This window comes from Seriola dumerili, unplaced genomic scaffold, assembly GCF_002260705.1.
Source record: "Seriola dumerili isolate Sdu_G_001 unplaced genomic scaffold, Sdu_1.0 BDQW01000290.1, whole genome shotgun sequence".
Classification (NCBI taxonomy): domain Eukaryota; kingdom Metazoa; phylum Chordata; class Actinopteri; order Carangiformes; family Carangidae; genus Seriola; species Seriola dumerili.
Genome location: NW_019174545.1, coordinates 2,692,792 through 2,708,664, shown reverse-complemented (window position 1 = coordinate 2,708,664; position 15,873 = coordinate 2,692,792). Strand labels below are relative to the sequence as shown.

Sequence of the window (15,873 nt, the reverse complement as noted above, 5' to 3'; positions counted from 1 at the left end):
CAGCTCTTCTCACATGATCAGGAAGAAGCGCCCGATATCGCACACAAACACGCACACAAACTCACACCTACTGTATATACCCAACACAAAAAACACCACTACATACACACACAAAGGACATCACCCCCTTGAAGAATTAGACCCTTTCTCTCGCTCTTTTTTCTCTCTAATGATGCCATGACTAAAATGTTAATTACAGCTAAAAAGAGAAACGATTGTGAATATCAAACAGCAATTAGAATGTATCATCATCATCATTACCACCATTAGCTGCAGCACAAGATGGAGGATTATTTATCAAACGGTGGAACGCTCATCAGTTGCTTATTCAGGGCCTGAAATGTTTCACAGGCAACGTAAAAAAAAAAAAATTCTCCAAAAATTTGCATAATTAATGCAGCTTAAAAAATTAACTATTGCGAGTCCTGCAGCATGATAGCAAGAGCACACTGTGCTCATTGGAAAATAGCAGCTATTTTTTTTATTACGCCACAAACCATGCACACACTGTGTGAACATATTTAGTGTCTCTCTTTCATACTAGGCTCAATAGAGGTGTGCATACTAAATGAAACTCACAAACCAGTTGGTTAACAGACATAATTAAGACACGCATTTACTGTAGGTGATTTTATTTTTTCCCTGTTCCCCCTGCCCTTCCCTCTCCTGCAGTGATTTAAATTTAAATCCTTCCCTAGGTGTCAATTGTCTGATCTCCATACCTGAGCACGGTCCGATGGATTCTGGAAAATCTTTGGGTAGATAACCAGGATGAGGTCATTATCCTTCACTCAATCCACGTAGAACAAAACCTCTCCTCCCTTTTGTTCTCATTTGTCTATTGTGCTCAAACACGAAAGGTCAATCCACACTTATGACACCCAGAGGACAGCTACTATCACATATTTGACATTAGATTGCTTTAGCAATCACATTTTTTCTTCTATGCTACCCTCCCCTCCCCTTGTGTCTCTATCTTTTACCTTTGTGATGGACCATGCAAATACAGTATGATGTCACCCATCTCCCTACAGCCAAACATTAAACAACAACACTACTACGCACCTTCTGGTCACCATCTGGGTTAAAAATCATACACTAGGAAATAATTCAGGAAATCCCTGAATTGTAGAGCTTGACGTGCTTCACTTTTTTTCACGTATTTCAAAATGCCACAAAAGAATGAACAATGCTCCACCTTCACCTAATCAATTTTAGTTAAAGATTATTTTTGGTCACATGGTAAGTCATGTGACAAGTAAACATGAAACCGTAAAAATTACAATTATACATTACGAACTGCCTAATACGTTTGGGAAAAAACACAATTGCCGTGTGGACTCTGTTCTCTGTCTACATTTTATTCAGTCCACAAAGTGCTAACCTCCTGTCCTGTGCGGAAGTCATAGGGAGGCGTTCAGGGTGGAAGGCGGGTGGACAAAGTCTCGGACTTTGATAAAAGAAACCAGGGTCACATCGTGTGTCCCATATGTGGCCACATGATTTCATCTGTTTTTGCCCAATCTAAACATCCAAAACATCCAATTAATTCATCAGGTAATCCTCTTTTGATTTCCCTTTCCTGCTCTCCACTCCCTCTATCCCATTTCCCCATTTCTTCCTTACCTTGTTGCACAAAGGAGCCGTACACAAACCACATGGAATTGTACAGGGTTGTCGAGGACACAGATCCCATGGGTAGCCGGGGTGGGTTGAGCCAGTTGAGCAAGTACACCAGGATGCCAACGAGGAGAACAGTTCCCGCGATGCACGCCCACAGTGACAGATCGAAGGGCGCCAGGCAGGCAAACATGTCCACTGTGCGTTCGGCCTTGCGCAGCAGAACACCCACAGAGTAATCCATGTAGCGTGTGGTGAAGTCCACAACGCTCTCTCGCTCAGGCGTGATGGTCAGGGCAGAAAGTCCCACATCGGCTCGCTGCAAGAGGCAGAAGAGAGGAGTTTCAAGTATCCACACTGTGAAAATGTGTAGGTGCGGAAACAGAGCCAACAAATGTGGACTTTTGTACCCAGAGATCCGGTGGGTAAGTGCTTTAAGTTACGCCTCTTATGCTTCTCACCATCTAAAGTAAAACATTAAATTCTAAACACAAAGAAACTTTAAAAATTTACTATTGCCTGGAGACATATGGCCTATTGATAGATAAACAAAATGGGTTTTCTGAGAACAGAGCTTTTGTTGACAGTGTGTATTCTTTTGCTACAAAATTAAAGGAAAAATGCCAGTGGGGAGATGTGTTCTGTTTTTTTTTTCACAACACTTTTAGAAAAAGTGGTCTGGGTGCACCTGTGTACAGACAGGTACGTAAGAGATAAAGCAATGCTTCAAAACAAAAAAATCAGGTACACACTCATGGGGAATTTAACTATTAAAAAAATTCACCAGTGACAGTATGCAGGAGTTGAATTTGGGAAATGCTGTGAGAAATTCTGTAATGCTATGAAAGATTCACTAAAATCTGTCAAACGAGAGCAGATTAACAACCCTTGTAATAAAGACACTTATAATAAATTAATCAATGGAAATTCAAGGAAGGAGATACAGGGCCAAGAACAGATTATTCTGAATGTAGACAATATATTTCTCTTTACACAGACTGACCATGATCTTCGGAGTATGATAAACAGTGTGTGTTGCTTGAATGGTAAATTGCGGCTACAGATAAACAAAGATAAAACTATGGTAGAAAGAAGAGGCGGACCAAAAGTAAGATAATGTATGGATATACTTATTATGTGCTGTGCATTGGCAAGTACTGTCTTGTACTGTCTTGTAAGCCACATAAGGACTAGGCATATTTTGATGCATGACCTTTAACTCATTCATTCATTAGCCAATTGATCTGCTTTCACTTGTTATTCTTGGAATTTTAAGAGACAACAAATGACTGCTTTAATTATTTAAGTGTAAAGACTTTAAGTTGAAAACAGCTGTCAGTGAGTGTCTGCCAAGAAAAATAGACTGTGCTTAGCTTAAATGCAGAAACAATGATGGCTAATTAAAATGTTTTCAGTCCCCAGTGCTTGGCTAGCAGCTGTAGACATCTGCTTGTACCATAACAAGGATTTAAGATGTTGTGAGTGTGCGTGAGTGTGAAATCCATACTCGTGTGAGAGAGGGCACATATTACGAATTTGTTCGATAATGAGATTGTCTTTGTTGCTAGAAACAACTGACTGTAACAGGTTAGGTGATTTTGTAGGCCAATGTTTAGCCCTACAGCCACTGTACACACACACACACACACACTGATTATACACACAAACACACACTTGCATACTTATCCACCGCACACCCAACACACAACATTCTTATCTGCGTACGCGCGCACACGCACGCATGCACACACAAAACAAACAAAATTTTAATCCATTGTAGGCAAAAAAATCAGCTAATTTCACAGACGAGTGAGGAAACAAAATGCTTAAATGTGCAGAAATTGTCACTTACACTGCATAAGAGGAATAGTAGGAGAAACCCTGCAGGATGTCTGTTGGTTGAGACAACAATATGCATGCAAGTGTGTGTGTGTGTGAGTAGAGATGAATTACCATGCTGACTTCTGTGGTCAGTCAACATAGAAACTTGCATAGAGCACTTTGGATAATAATTATCTGGTATAATTGGTTTTTTGGAGAGATAAATCTTGTTGCTGACTGATGGGGAAAACAAAATTATTTGCATGTTCAGTTTATTTACAGCCTGAGCTTGTCTGTGTACACATAAATATGCATTGTGCTGAAAGCATTTCTGTATCATTTTGTGAGCTCTTTTAGTGGTGGTGGAAGGGAAGGGGAGGGGTGGGGGGAAAGGGGAGTCGGGGGTGAAGGAGAGCCCAATCTTAAAAAATGCTCAAGTCTGACACATAGTCAAATGAAAATAATGAACTTAAGGCATGGAAAACTTTGGAAAAAAACATAGCTGATAATAAAAACCCTCCTTGACCTATAAATAATGAACGTGTGCAGCAGCTCAGTGCAATTCCAGGAGGACATCAAAGGGCATTGCACGCATGCACACGTACGTGCATACACACACATACATACATACACACACACCACACACACACACACACACATACACACACACACCACACACACACATACACACCACACATACGCACACACACCACACACAGGCATGAACACAAACACACTAAGATGTATACACAGTAGGATATGATAATGATGAGCATTGCCTGAGGTAGAGAAAACACTGCATTGACCTCTGTCAGTTGAAAGTTACAACTCTGTTGCACCATTGACCACACCTTACATTACCTGTCTCCAAATCTCGTACTACCTAACAAATCTAACCGGGTTCAAAATATTTGTTATTTCTTCACACCGGAGAAATGACCAAATTAGATATACTAATGTGGTTTCAGGATGCAAGATTCTTTATTTTCCCTCATTCAGGCACACTTACATGTAGTATATAAAATTCCAAACAATAGTTTAATTGCTAAAGTGCTTGTAGTAGCTATCATGGATTAAAACAAGCTTCATAAAGTCACTTTATGATGGTGACAATGTTGTATCTAGCTGAAATACTTCAATAATCCTGCCTCTGGGAAGAAGATGTCCCACTGTTGTTATTACTGCCATTTTTAGTGGCCTTGTTACATCTGATTTAAGCAATCCATAAATTATTTTGGGGACAAAAGAATGGCGTGACTGTGAGGAACTAAGGTAAGCTCAAGGCTTATTGCTGGCGGGGCCCCCAAAAGACAAGGAAAGGAAGGAAAGACAGAAAATGTCTGTGAAATCATGAGCTATTTAGTATATTCAGATGCTGCTTGTAATGTTTCCATGTGTTTGCTTAGCTTTTTTTTTATTCCTTAGATAAATGTGCTCTGTCTTTGCTACAGGATAGAGGATGAGCATGCTGGGAGCAGAGATGAAAATCCGAATTAACGTGACTATTCAGACCATACGCTTTTCAAAAGAAGCATTCTTTCTTTCTGTTTATCTATTCCATTCTTTCCTTCTGTAAACAGTAAGAGATGACCAGATGGATTACAATATCAAACATATTCAGTACTTTGACAAAATAATCTTAAATCTTCTGTACTGTTTGCCAAAGGCTACTAGAAAAGCTGTCCATTGTCTGCATTGGAAACTGTAAACAGCAGTGTTGGAAAGGACAGATGGACAACAGACAGCTCTGGCATCTAAATTCAGGGGAATAGACCTGGCAGCACAAAAGTTTGGGTCACGAGCTTGTTACACAGCAGTGAAATTGGTACATTTTTTGCTAATGGACTACAAAGGTGAGGCTACATCAGCTAACCCTAACCCTGTATGTAGCTGTGTTATAGCTAAAGTAGTTATTATCCAACTGTGCCAATTTCCTGCCCACAAACTACAGGCCTCTTCATCTTTGTGAAATCCACATTTATAGCCGCATGCTCTCTAAAGGAAAGTCATCTCCACTTTTCCACTTTTCACTGAGGCAGTTCAAGTGTCTGCCAGTAGTTATGGATCAAATACTTGAAGATACTTGAAACTAGTCAAATTAGTCAAATTATGATTGGTGTTTTCACCAATATGCAATATCACATTTCTGAATCTTTAAGGTCAGCCCCTCTCTGGTCCACTTCAGACTACATTCTGCAGTAGTTTGTGAATGAGTTTCTAAATCCCTCTGTCCAATTTAAAGAAGTTAAACTCTGCCCTATGGTAGCATAATTCAAATATTTGCTTTTGAAGTGGCATGATTTCTAGTGGGAATGTTATGATAGGACTGTTCAGACTCAACCTGAGGGAGGCTATAGTCCTACTTAGAATAAGTGATGCCTATGGCATGTGCCTGCTTGCATGCATGCTTCTCCTCCTTTTGTATTGGTGTAGTATGTGTGCATAAATAGGCAACAAACACTCCATATTTGCATATTTTCAGTGCAAATTAAATTCTCGTTTATCTTTATCCAATCCATGTAATTGTTCTCCAATAGTCCATTTTATTTTTTCTTGCATATTAAGTGTGTGTGTTCGCACATGTACTGTATGTAAATCACTTTCTTCTCACCTTAAAGACCAATTCACCCATCAGTCCATTCCACTGACCATCAGGCTGCAAGCTTCCATATTTGTGGTCTGGAGCGACGTAGATCTCATACTTAAAGCCCAGGTAGTTGGACAGGGCATCCAGGACGTCAATAGAATAGCCCTGGTACTTCTTTGGTTTCCCCAGAACGTTCTCTGACACCATAACAAACGGCTCCTCCTGGAAGGCAAAGATCAATCAGTGTGTCAGTAAGTCAGTCAAGCAGCCAATCAATACACCAGTCATTCAAGCATTAAATCACCCAATTACTCAAGTGGCCATTATACCACCACAAACGCTCATCCTAAAGGGTGGGAGTATGTCTTTGAGAGCCCACATTACACTTACAAAAAGGTGCTGTCAAACACTAAACATAAAGGTAGGCTTCCCTGTGGAGTTTACATTGTAAAAAAAACAACTTGGACAGTTCAATAAATTTCCTACCACAAACGAAAACAAAGCCTTTCAATGTTTTAACACCTACATATTTTATAGTGGTCTGCAGTCTTGTTCTTCATCCCTTGCTCTTCATCAGTGCTACCTTTGAAAGCTACCTAACAGCCCCCTCCTCTCAGTATGCATTACCATCCATGTTGGGTGCAAATGTGATTTGTCACTCCTCCGACGTGAGAAATGTCACAGCCAGGGTGAAATCTAATCCCTGTGGGTGAAATGTGTATCACGTCCTCCCCTCCTGTGCCATGTGTGGTTCTCATTCACTGGTTCTAACAGTATGGGAACTCAAAGAAAAAAAATCTCTACAATGTCTCTATAGGCCAAAAATTCAACTTAGATGAGCAGTGACTATACATAAATAGAACTGGAAGGAGCAGCAAACTAAATGTCATCGGTAGGCCAATACCAATATGGTATAAAAAAAAAATAAAAATAGTGCTGTTTCTGACCTGAAAGAATATCCTTCTGTTGTGGTTTTGAGGGTAAGCTGGATGCTAACAAATGTACCAAAGCTGACGCAACAGCATGCTCTACTTAAAATCTGTCCACCTGTTTAAATTGGTTAAATTAAATGATTAAGCACTTTCCTTTTTTAACCGTCTAATTGGGATTCCTGAAGCAAAACAAGATGTACCCCCCAGTTTTGTTTTGGCTAAGATCCCAAAGTTCCCTACTCAGCTCTCTTTTTATTCACAGAGGAAACCGTGTTTAATAATTTATTTAAAACATAACTCATAAAATATTTTCAAATGAATTAAAATGTTGAAAATCAATAATTGCACAATGCAATTCAGCAGATTTGTTTGTTTTGTTTTTTTGAGTCATTTTCATGACTGTGCAATGACTGAACATCTTGTTTATCGTTATCACCACGGCATCTAACAAAGCCCAGCTTCTCATCTTAGAAAAGAAAAACAAATGTTCATGTTTACTTGTATTTACTGTTCATGCATTGGATGTTTCATGAGAGTTTTCTCTTCAGTTCTTGTCTGCTTCACCTCCCACCCCCCTTTTTCCCTCACCCTCGTTTCTCTCTTCTTTAATAAATCCCTATTGATGAGTGAAATGTTTTAGGCCAATATGTCTTGCAGATTTATGAGGGCCTGTGTGTTATTGACTGGATACTGGCTGCACATTAAGTTCACACACACACACACACACACACACACACACACACACACACACACACACACACACACACACAACACACACACACACACACACACACACACACACACACACACACACACACACACACACACACACACGCGGGCTATGCAACGCATTAACTTGGCGGTTTCTAATCCTTGCTAGCTGCTGCCGTTCAATAAGCTATTAGGCAGTGAGTGGACATGCATGCCAAGTCCCTTACTCACCACAAGCATCCATCAATCAAGGCAGGAGTACCCACCGACACACACACCCATACATATGAATAACCCCCAAGTGCCACTGATCGTTTCCCTATGCGGGTACTTTAAACCTTTATTAACAAACATAAACATGGGGGAGAAAGCACGGCTGACCCTGGTGTACAGGGGGAAAAGAACACAGTCCACCTGCCCAGGCCCTAATACTTAAATACACTTCTAAGGTGAATGTTCGCATTGGAGGCTCATTATCAAGGTAAACCATGCAGTAAATAGCTACAATGACATTATTAGAATTTAATTGCCACTGTTGAAGGCAGCAGAGAATTTAGATATCAAGGTTTCACCAACAGTTTTTCCAGCATTCACATAAGGGTGCAAAATTATTATCCACAATTTTTCCCCCTCGAAGGTGTATGTCTTATATAATATATGATAAGCTAAGTAACTGTTAATTAGACTACAAAGGATGTTACGCTTCTTGTAGACAAAGAAATTTGGGTTTTAGAAAATTACAGATTTGGTTTGAATTGGCACTTGAAACTCACATTGTTAAACTTGAGATGTTCCTGAAGAAAACTGCAAGGATTCCCATTTCAAAACACCATCAACCTATCCCCTTTTCATCTACCCCATGTCCATTTTCTCTCTATGGTTTTGCAATAATAATTCAGTTCATTGTGCATTGATTGCTTTCCAAGTACAAGCTCTGTGGGATACAGTGAACAAACATACAAATACACTCACACACCAACAAAAGGCACACATGCAGTGAGCACCTATGCTGTACACATGTATGTACAGTACATAACGCACAACCAACAGTGGCAGGAAACAGCAAATCAATACAAGGAAAGAAAACTGTGCATGTGGACCTCTTTAAAGGTGTGTGAATGTTGGGATGAAAGTGTTTGAAAATACTGAAATTATGATTGGTATTTTATGTGATTATGGTACATTGTAGGCAAAGGACTGGGAGAACACAATATGTAAAAGCACCTAATGCCTCCCTACTGTCTAAAAGCCACCCCATGATGGGCTCTCTGTTCTCTGGAAAGGACACAAGTTGTTTGACAGATGTCATTTCAAGTTTGCTGTACAACAGTTCTCTCCTTCACTTAGACATCAACATGAACCTGACTTGATGAACGCACCACTTGCTGGAGAGTTATTGCTCTTTTCACCTTTTTTTGAGCTTGTGCAACATGGTGGCTGTTGAGGAAGCATTGTCATACCTCTCAGAAACTAACCAGCCAAATCACTGTTTGAATGAACCTGAAGTAAAATAATAATAACAACAATACTGTAATAAATAAGCAATTCATTAGCAGAAAATTGCTAATCTATAAAATCTGGTTTAAAACAGTTGTTCAAGTTTTGACTTTTGAGAGGCAGCCAGTCATGTAACCTAAACACTTCCTTTAGTGCACTGGTCGGTCTTGCTTTGAGCTGCCGGGCTCAATCGATACTCAGTCGATGGTTTCCAGACTAAAATCTTGTAAGGAAAAATTACCTTGTGAGATGTAATCTGGCTTTGTGACGCTAATCTCTCTCTCTTTTTTCTCTGTTGTTATTTTGTAGTCCCTTCTTTTCTCCTGCCACTCACCAGCTGTGATATACACAATTTAGCGTCTTTCCACACCACAGCATCCCCTGCCTTCCCTAGGACACCTTGTCTCTCTCCATCCATCCAGACATTGAGGCTACAATACTTCCCCCTGTTGTCATTTTTTCAATATCATTTCACATCCTTACATATTCAGCAAACCTTCTCTTTCATTTTTCTCTTCATCTTTCCAATATTGTTGCCATCTCTCGTTCCCATCATCCCTCCTCCCTCTCACTTTCTTCTACACTAATTCCTTTGGCACAAGTTCATCCCCTGTCTCCTCTTGACTGGAAGTACCACATGTGGTCTCAGTGTTGCTCGGGTGTTTTTGGAGACATGACTTGGGGATGGAGCAGCAATTTTCCACAAAGACTCAGTAATGGCATCTGAAGAGCCCTCTGAGGGAATGCTGGGAACGACAAGAGTCATGTGGTGATTTGCAGCATGGTGAGCATTTTCAAAACACTCTGTGGATTTGTCTGTGAAATTGGTGCAAATTGGTGCATTTTGGAAAGCCCCGCCAGTCTCTGCAGAAGATTCGATTTCATATTGTTATAAAAATGAATTTTCCCTTGGTCTCTGTTTGATAAGGTGGAGAATATGTATCACAAAACAATAGACAAGTAGCGCAGGTGACATGTGATGATGTAAGACAGATTCTCCTCTTCATCCTTCCTTCCAGTTGAACAGGTCCAACATTTCTATGAACTGGAACTACACTACTAATTTGTGTTACTGAGTTTTTTCAAACGGGTAAACTCGCTAAAAACAGGCAGTTGACTCCTTTCAAACTGCCAGGTGAGTTTGCCTTTCTGTTCGGACTGAGAGGACACAGGCACACAACTGCAGGAAGCAATGTCATCACATGCAGTTACAGAACACACGGACACATGGACACACGGACACATAGGCGCAGGGGAAGGTATATCTTCACGGATCAAATGGATCATCCGAGGTGTTGTGAGACGCTTTGGTCAGTGATTGTGTTTTTTAAAAAACTTATTCTGGGTCTGCGCTCACTCTTGCTGCCCCAAGCCCAGTACTCTCAGCGGAGGGTGTAGCTGCGGTATTTCCCATTTAACAACAGCGTGCTGGGCAGGTCACAGGTCTGTTCACAGTGTTTGTGTGCTCTGAAAGAGGTCACAGCGCGGAAAAGGGGCGAAAATTAGCGTGTTCACCGCAATCAGACCTCCACAAATACCCGTGACTACTGTAGAGTCATTTGACCGGGGAGTGAATGCCGATTGTACTTTTTCACATTTACAACAAAAGCCCAATGTTAGCAAGTGTTAGTGGATTTTATGTCCAGTGTAGAAGGGGCTTTAGATATATCCAGTGCCAACATTCACTGCTGGTAAATTAGAAGCTTGATCCTCTACAGTATGTAGCCTGTAGGGGTTAGGCCTGTCGCACATGAACTTTCATGCTAGTACAAACAGTACAAAGACCTGTTGATTGCCGTAGTATACAAGACTCTTGTTGTTGTTGTAGCACTCAACTACTATCAACCATCATTGATCATTATCATCAATCATTATCAATCATCACTACATGTTTATTTGTAGTACAAATGTGTCTGTAATTCCACTTGTGGTTACTGTGTACCTTATTGTCTTCCAAAGTAAAACTTTAGGTTCATTTGGGGAAAACTGATTTCCCTTTCATTATCTCCAAAAATGTGAGCTGAAGTTAAAAAGGGACATCTTATGCCTTTGGCTGCATATTTGGGCTGCTGTAGCTATACTCACAGCTTGCTACTCATAAATGTGGAGTAGAACCAGGGAAATGTGGGTGCACCCTCGAAAAAATTAAGAAGCACAGAATATTACAAAAAGATGAAAAGTCAGCTGCTGAGATGAATCAAACTAAATTAGGAACATATGCAAGTCAGTGGGTGGTAATTTATAGGCCATCTGATTTTCCACCTTCAGAGTCTTACATCTTAAGAAAATCAAGCTCCTGTCTAAACCAGATCGTTATAATGTAAGCGTTTAAGGCTTCAAATTTAATTCCCAGAGCAAATTATCAATTTTGGTCACGTTTGTGACCAGAAGCATTGCACTACTGAGCCCTGCATAGGGTCATAAACACATAATTATATTGATGTAGCCATTCCTTGGTAACATCCATTTAATAATCAATACAGCCCCTGTTAATCAATGGCATTGATTTAGAGTCACTGGCTCTAATAGAGGTATGATCTCATCATCAATTGACATCAATAGCTATTCAACAGTCTGGCAGATAGAATAGAGTGAACATGTCCTCTTACAGGTTAATGTTTGTGTACGTGCGTGTGCATTTTGGTGCATGTGTGTGTGTGTTCACACTGCATGTAACTCTCCATGGTAATATATGAGCCCATTGCACCTTACAGACAGAAAACACAGAGAATAAAAGACCAAGGGCAAAACAGAGCAATCTGTTCCAAAGGTCCCTCTAGAAACCTTCACATAATGCACACACACACGCACGCACACACACACACACACACACACACACACACACACACACACACACACACGATCAGGATGTGCCCTCCAACCATTCTCACAAAAGAAAACACTACATTCAGGCACCACCCTCGACATTCTACACTATATCTATCTATTTCTGTCTTTAGGCCCTCGCAAAATATCAGTCATATAGGGTAACAGACAGACACAGACACACACAGACACTCACACAAGCGTTTACACAACCAGAGGTACAGAACATGAAAGGTAGGTGAGCAACAGAACATAGAATGTGATATAGAGTACACCTATAGGGGCCACACTACGCTAGTGATGGGAAGAAGGACAATATTCAAAAACACTATCCATATTCTTTTTCCTTTTATGGATGATAAAAATCAAAGGATGGAAAAAAATTAGAGAGAGACAAAGGATAGCCTCAAAGATGTCTAGCATTATCTCTTTCTTTTCTGCCTTGCACTTCAAAGACAGGATATAAAGAATTTACAGCAGTGAATCTTTAAAGCACTCATGGGATGTACTCAAATCGATGCTGCAGGCAAGACTGACAGGGCTGCAGTTTCACTATCAACTCCAACGACTCCAACGGCCTCTGCCATCTTGCTGTCAAATGTCAAAACGGAAGCTACTGAAATGATGATAGCTTGGTCCATTAGTGAACTCACCTTGTTACATTTTCTTTGTGTTTCGCCTTCTCTGGCTCCTCTCTTTCCTTTCAACACTTTGTCTCTTAAACATTTGTCTGCTTATTTCTTTCCCTCACACCAGCTCTCAAACAGTTCCTCTCTACAGCATTGTCCACGGAGACAGCTGAATGATGAGCAGAAAACTAGACAAAAGGACGGATCTACGACAGAGCACTAGTCACAAAAGTCCCTTTGGTTGGGGTGAACAGGACAGTTTTCAAACATTTTTTAAGTGTGTCCACCTGAAATCACAAGACAATAAAAAAAAATAAAAAAAATAAAAAATGTGCACACATATGAACACACTGGTCAGGTATACTCACCAGAACAGTGACGACTCGTAGCACCACTCCTCTCATGTTATTTTCCAATTTCCTGTCTGTCAGTGTGCCGTTCAAGCCATGAACTGGGTCCCATGTTGCAAGCTGTGCTCATAAACAAACAGAGAGAGAGAGACATAAAAGTTAGATTCACAGACAGCCTGGACGACGGGTTGGGTGTACAAAGAAACAAAGTGGCAAATATACTTTGAGCACACACACAAGATTAAAAGAGGGAGGATTTAAAAACAATAGAAGCACATGATTGTGCTCCAGATGGAATACTTAGAGCATTTAACAAAGTCAGAAAAGAAACAAGTTTCTTTAACATGTTTGAGAGAAAAGAGATTATGAAACACACTCGGTTGGAGCATTAAAGAACAGTAACCTGATAACTGTAAAAGACAAATATCTATCTATCAACTGAATATTTTATCTTCCACTGTCCTACTTTCTATTATCTCCCCCTTTTATATGCACTTGTATGCATTTTTGTCAAACTGTTTTCCTGAACACACCAAGGCTTATCCCCAGTGCACTGTCTACTGTGCCTGTGAAAATGATGATTTTCTTTTATTCAAAAATGCTTTATGAGTCTGACCCAGACTTCTATGTCTATCAAATTGCATCATAAACTTCCAGTCTTTTCCCTTGGACCACATTATTTAAGTCCCTAACCATATTTTCTTCATCTATGTGCTGCCTTCTGCTTTCAATAAAATATTGTTTTTAGCTTCAAAGATCAAACTAGCCTGGTCTCCCTGTAGAAAAAGAGGCAGTAGTAAAAAAAGAAGTGATTTAGCTGTCTGCTATTCAAAGACAAACACACACAAACACACACGCACACCGTGATACACACAAAACTGCACGGCATGATTTGTGCTTAGAAGAAAACACAAACACACCAGAGAAGCAGAGGGCATACAGCGGAGGGAAATATGGGATAATCCATTTTTCTAAAGCCTGAAGTTGCTGTTGAATGTGCAATTCTCTGCCAATTCTGATCAATTCCCTTTTGGGACCAATACTTACAGTAAAGCTGAGCTGAACTGGTTTCTTTTTTATGCCATACCGTTTAGTTAACATTTCAAATCCTGTTTGAAGTATTGTTGGCAGAATAGAGGACAACTGATTAACTCACTCCTCTGGTAGAATTACTTTCCTTTGTGTAGTCAAGAGCAAATTTCTGCTTTAGACACCTACAGGTAACTTATGTTACAGTATGCTCATAGCGCTGCAGGTGACCAATGGGCAACAGTGAGAGTAAAAACTGAATTGCTTTTCGCCCCTTCACATACCCTCCACATGCCCTACCCATGGTTGACCCCTGCAGGAGTTTTTACTTATTTTGCCTGATCACACTTCCTGTCAGGATTGAGTAGGAATGCACAGACTGATTGACTGACATCTCTCCGACTCTCTTTTTATCTTTGTTGCAAGGGTTGCAGTGCGAAACATTACAACTTCATTATTCTTATTATTACAAAGAGTTCAGTAAACCTCACACTATCCCCAGCATAGTTTCACCCACTTTATGAGCCAGAATCAGTGAAAACATCTGTGATGGTATGCAGGGAGCTTAAATTCTCACTGCTGTTATACACAGAAATATTCAAATTATCATAACATCAATGCTGTAACTTCAAATAATGGAATTCAGAGATAAGCTGCCCGTCTGTCTGCATTTATGTAACTCACACAGACACAGCCGGGTAGATTATATTACATGTTGTCCTTGTTTGCAGCCTGGAGGGGGAGATGTGGAGCTAGAATATGAGTCTGACTCCTGTCCCACACAAACCAAAATCTGTAGCCCCTATTTTTGTTCTTTCTCCATTTTATATGCAGAAAACAGAAGCATTTGTAATCTTCTGTTTCTCTGAAGATGAGCCAACTAACTTTTATTTTATAACATCGAAAAACTACTGTTGTGTAATTCTTTGCGCTACAATCCCAATGTCAACAAAGCCCTTGATCGTAGTGCGTGAATGTGTGTTTAAGTCCTATTCTATATGTACATATGCTGCCTGCAACCCTTCCCAGTTAGTGCATACAGTATAAGTGGAGTGTATGTATGTGTGTGCTAACAGTTGTGAAGTTGCAAATATGGGAAAGGGGGTGGATGGAAAGTGAAAAAGGGATCACAAACAAGAGATAAACAGGACACACATGAGAGGGCAAGAGATAACATAAACAAGAGAGAGAGACACTACAGCAGAGAGAAAGAGAGAAAGGGAGAGATGGGGAGCATACAGCAGACAAACAAGAGACTGGTACGTGATGAGCAGAGATGATGTGAGACATTGTAATAGGTAAATTTAAAGCACAATAGCTGTTCTAAGTGCTTGTAAAACATCTTTGTGTATAATCAATAAAAACATTGGTGGAGCAGCAACATGCTACTAACTTTCATTTCATATTCATACCTGAGCTCACCTTCAGGAAATACAAATCCAGAAAACAGTGCCTATAGCACAACAAGATTCAAATAGAAATGAGTATATTTTAGATTAGCTAAAAATAAATAAAAAAACAAAATGAAAGAGAAACACGAATAGAAATTATGCAAAGAGCTGGCTTATTAAATTATATTACATTACTCCGAAAGGTGTGAATCTCAACATTGGCATGGTGTTGATTCACAATGACACTGTGACATAACCTCACCAGGTAACAGGTACAAACAAGAGTAAATGCCTTGTTAGCAGAGAGGTGCACGCGCACACACACACACCCACGCGCGCGCGCACGCACGCGCACACACACACACACACACACACACAGTGAGAGAGAGAAAGAGGCCACACATGCAGGACTATGCCTGTTGTCACTTGTCTGTCCTTCACTAATGCCCAAGTGACAAAGGTGATATGCGCTAAGGCTGG

General features: G+C 40.3%; 1 protein-coding gene across 1 annotated transcript in view; it reads right to left on the bottom strand.

Annotated features, from left to right (window-relative positions):
- Positions 1–15,873, bottom strand: part of grid2 (glutamate ionotropic receptor delta type subunit 2) — a 470,927-nt gene that overhangs the window by 91,360 nt on the left and 363,694 nt on the right. Inside the window, exons 9-11 of the mRNA XM_022757812.1 lie at positions 12,992–13,093; positions 6,053–6,250; positions 1,627–1,939 (exon numbers count right to left, since the gene is read on the bottom strand). Coding sequence (XP_022613533.1) covers positions 1,627–1,939; positions 6,053–6,250; positions 12,992–13,093 — 613 coding nt within the window. The remainder of the gene's footprint in view (positions 1–1,626; positions 1,940–6,052; positions 6,251–12,991; positions 13,094–15,873) is intronic.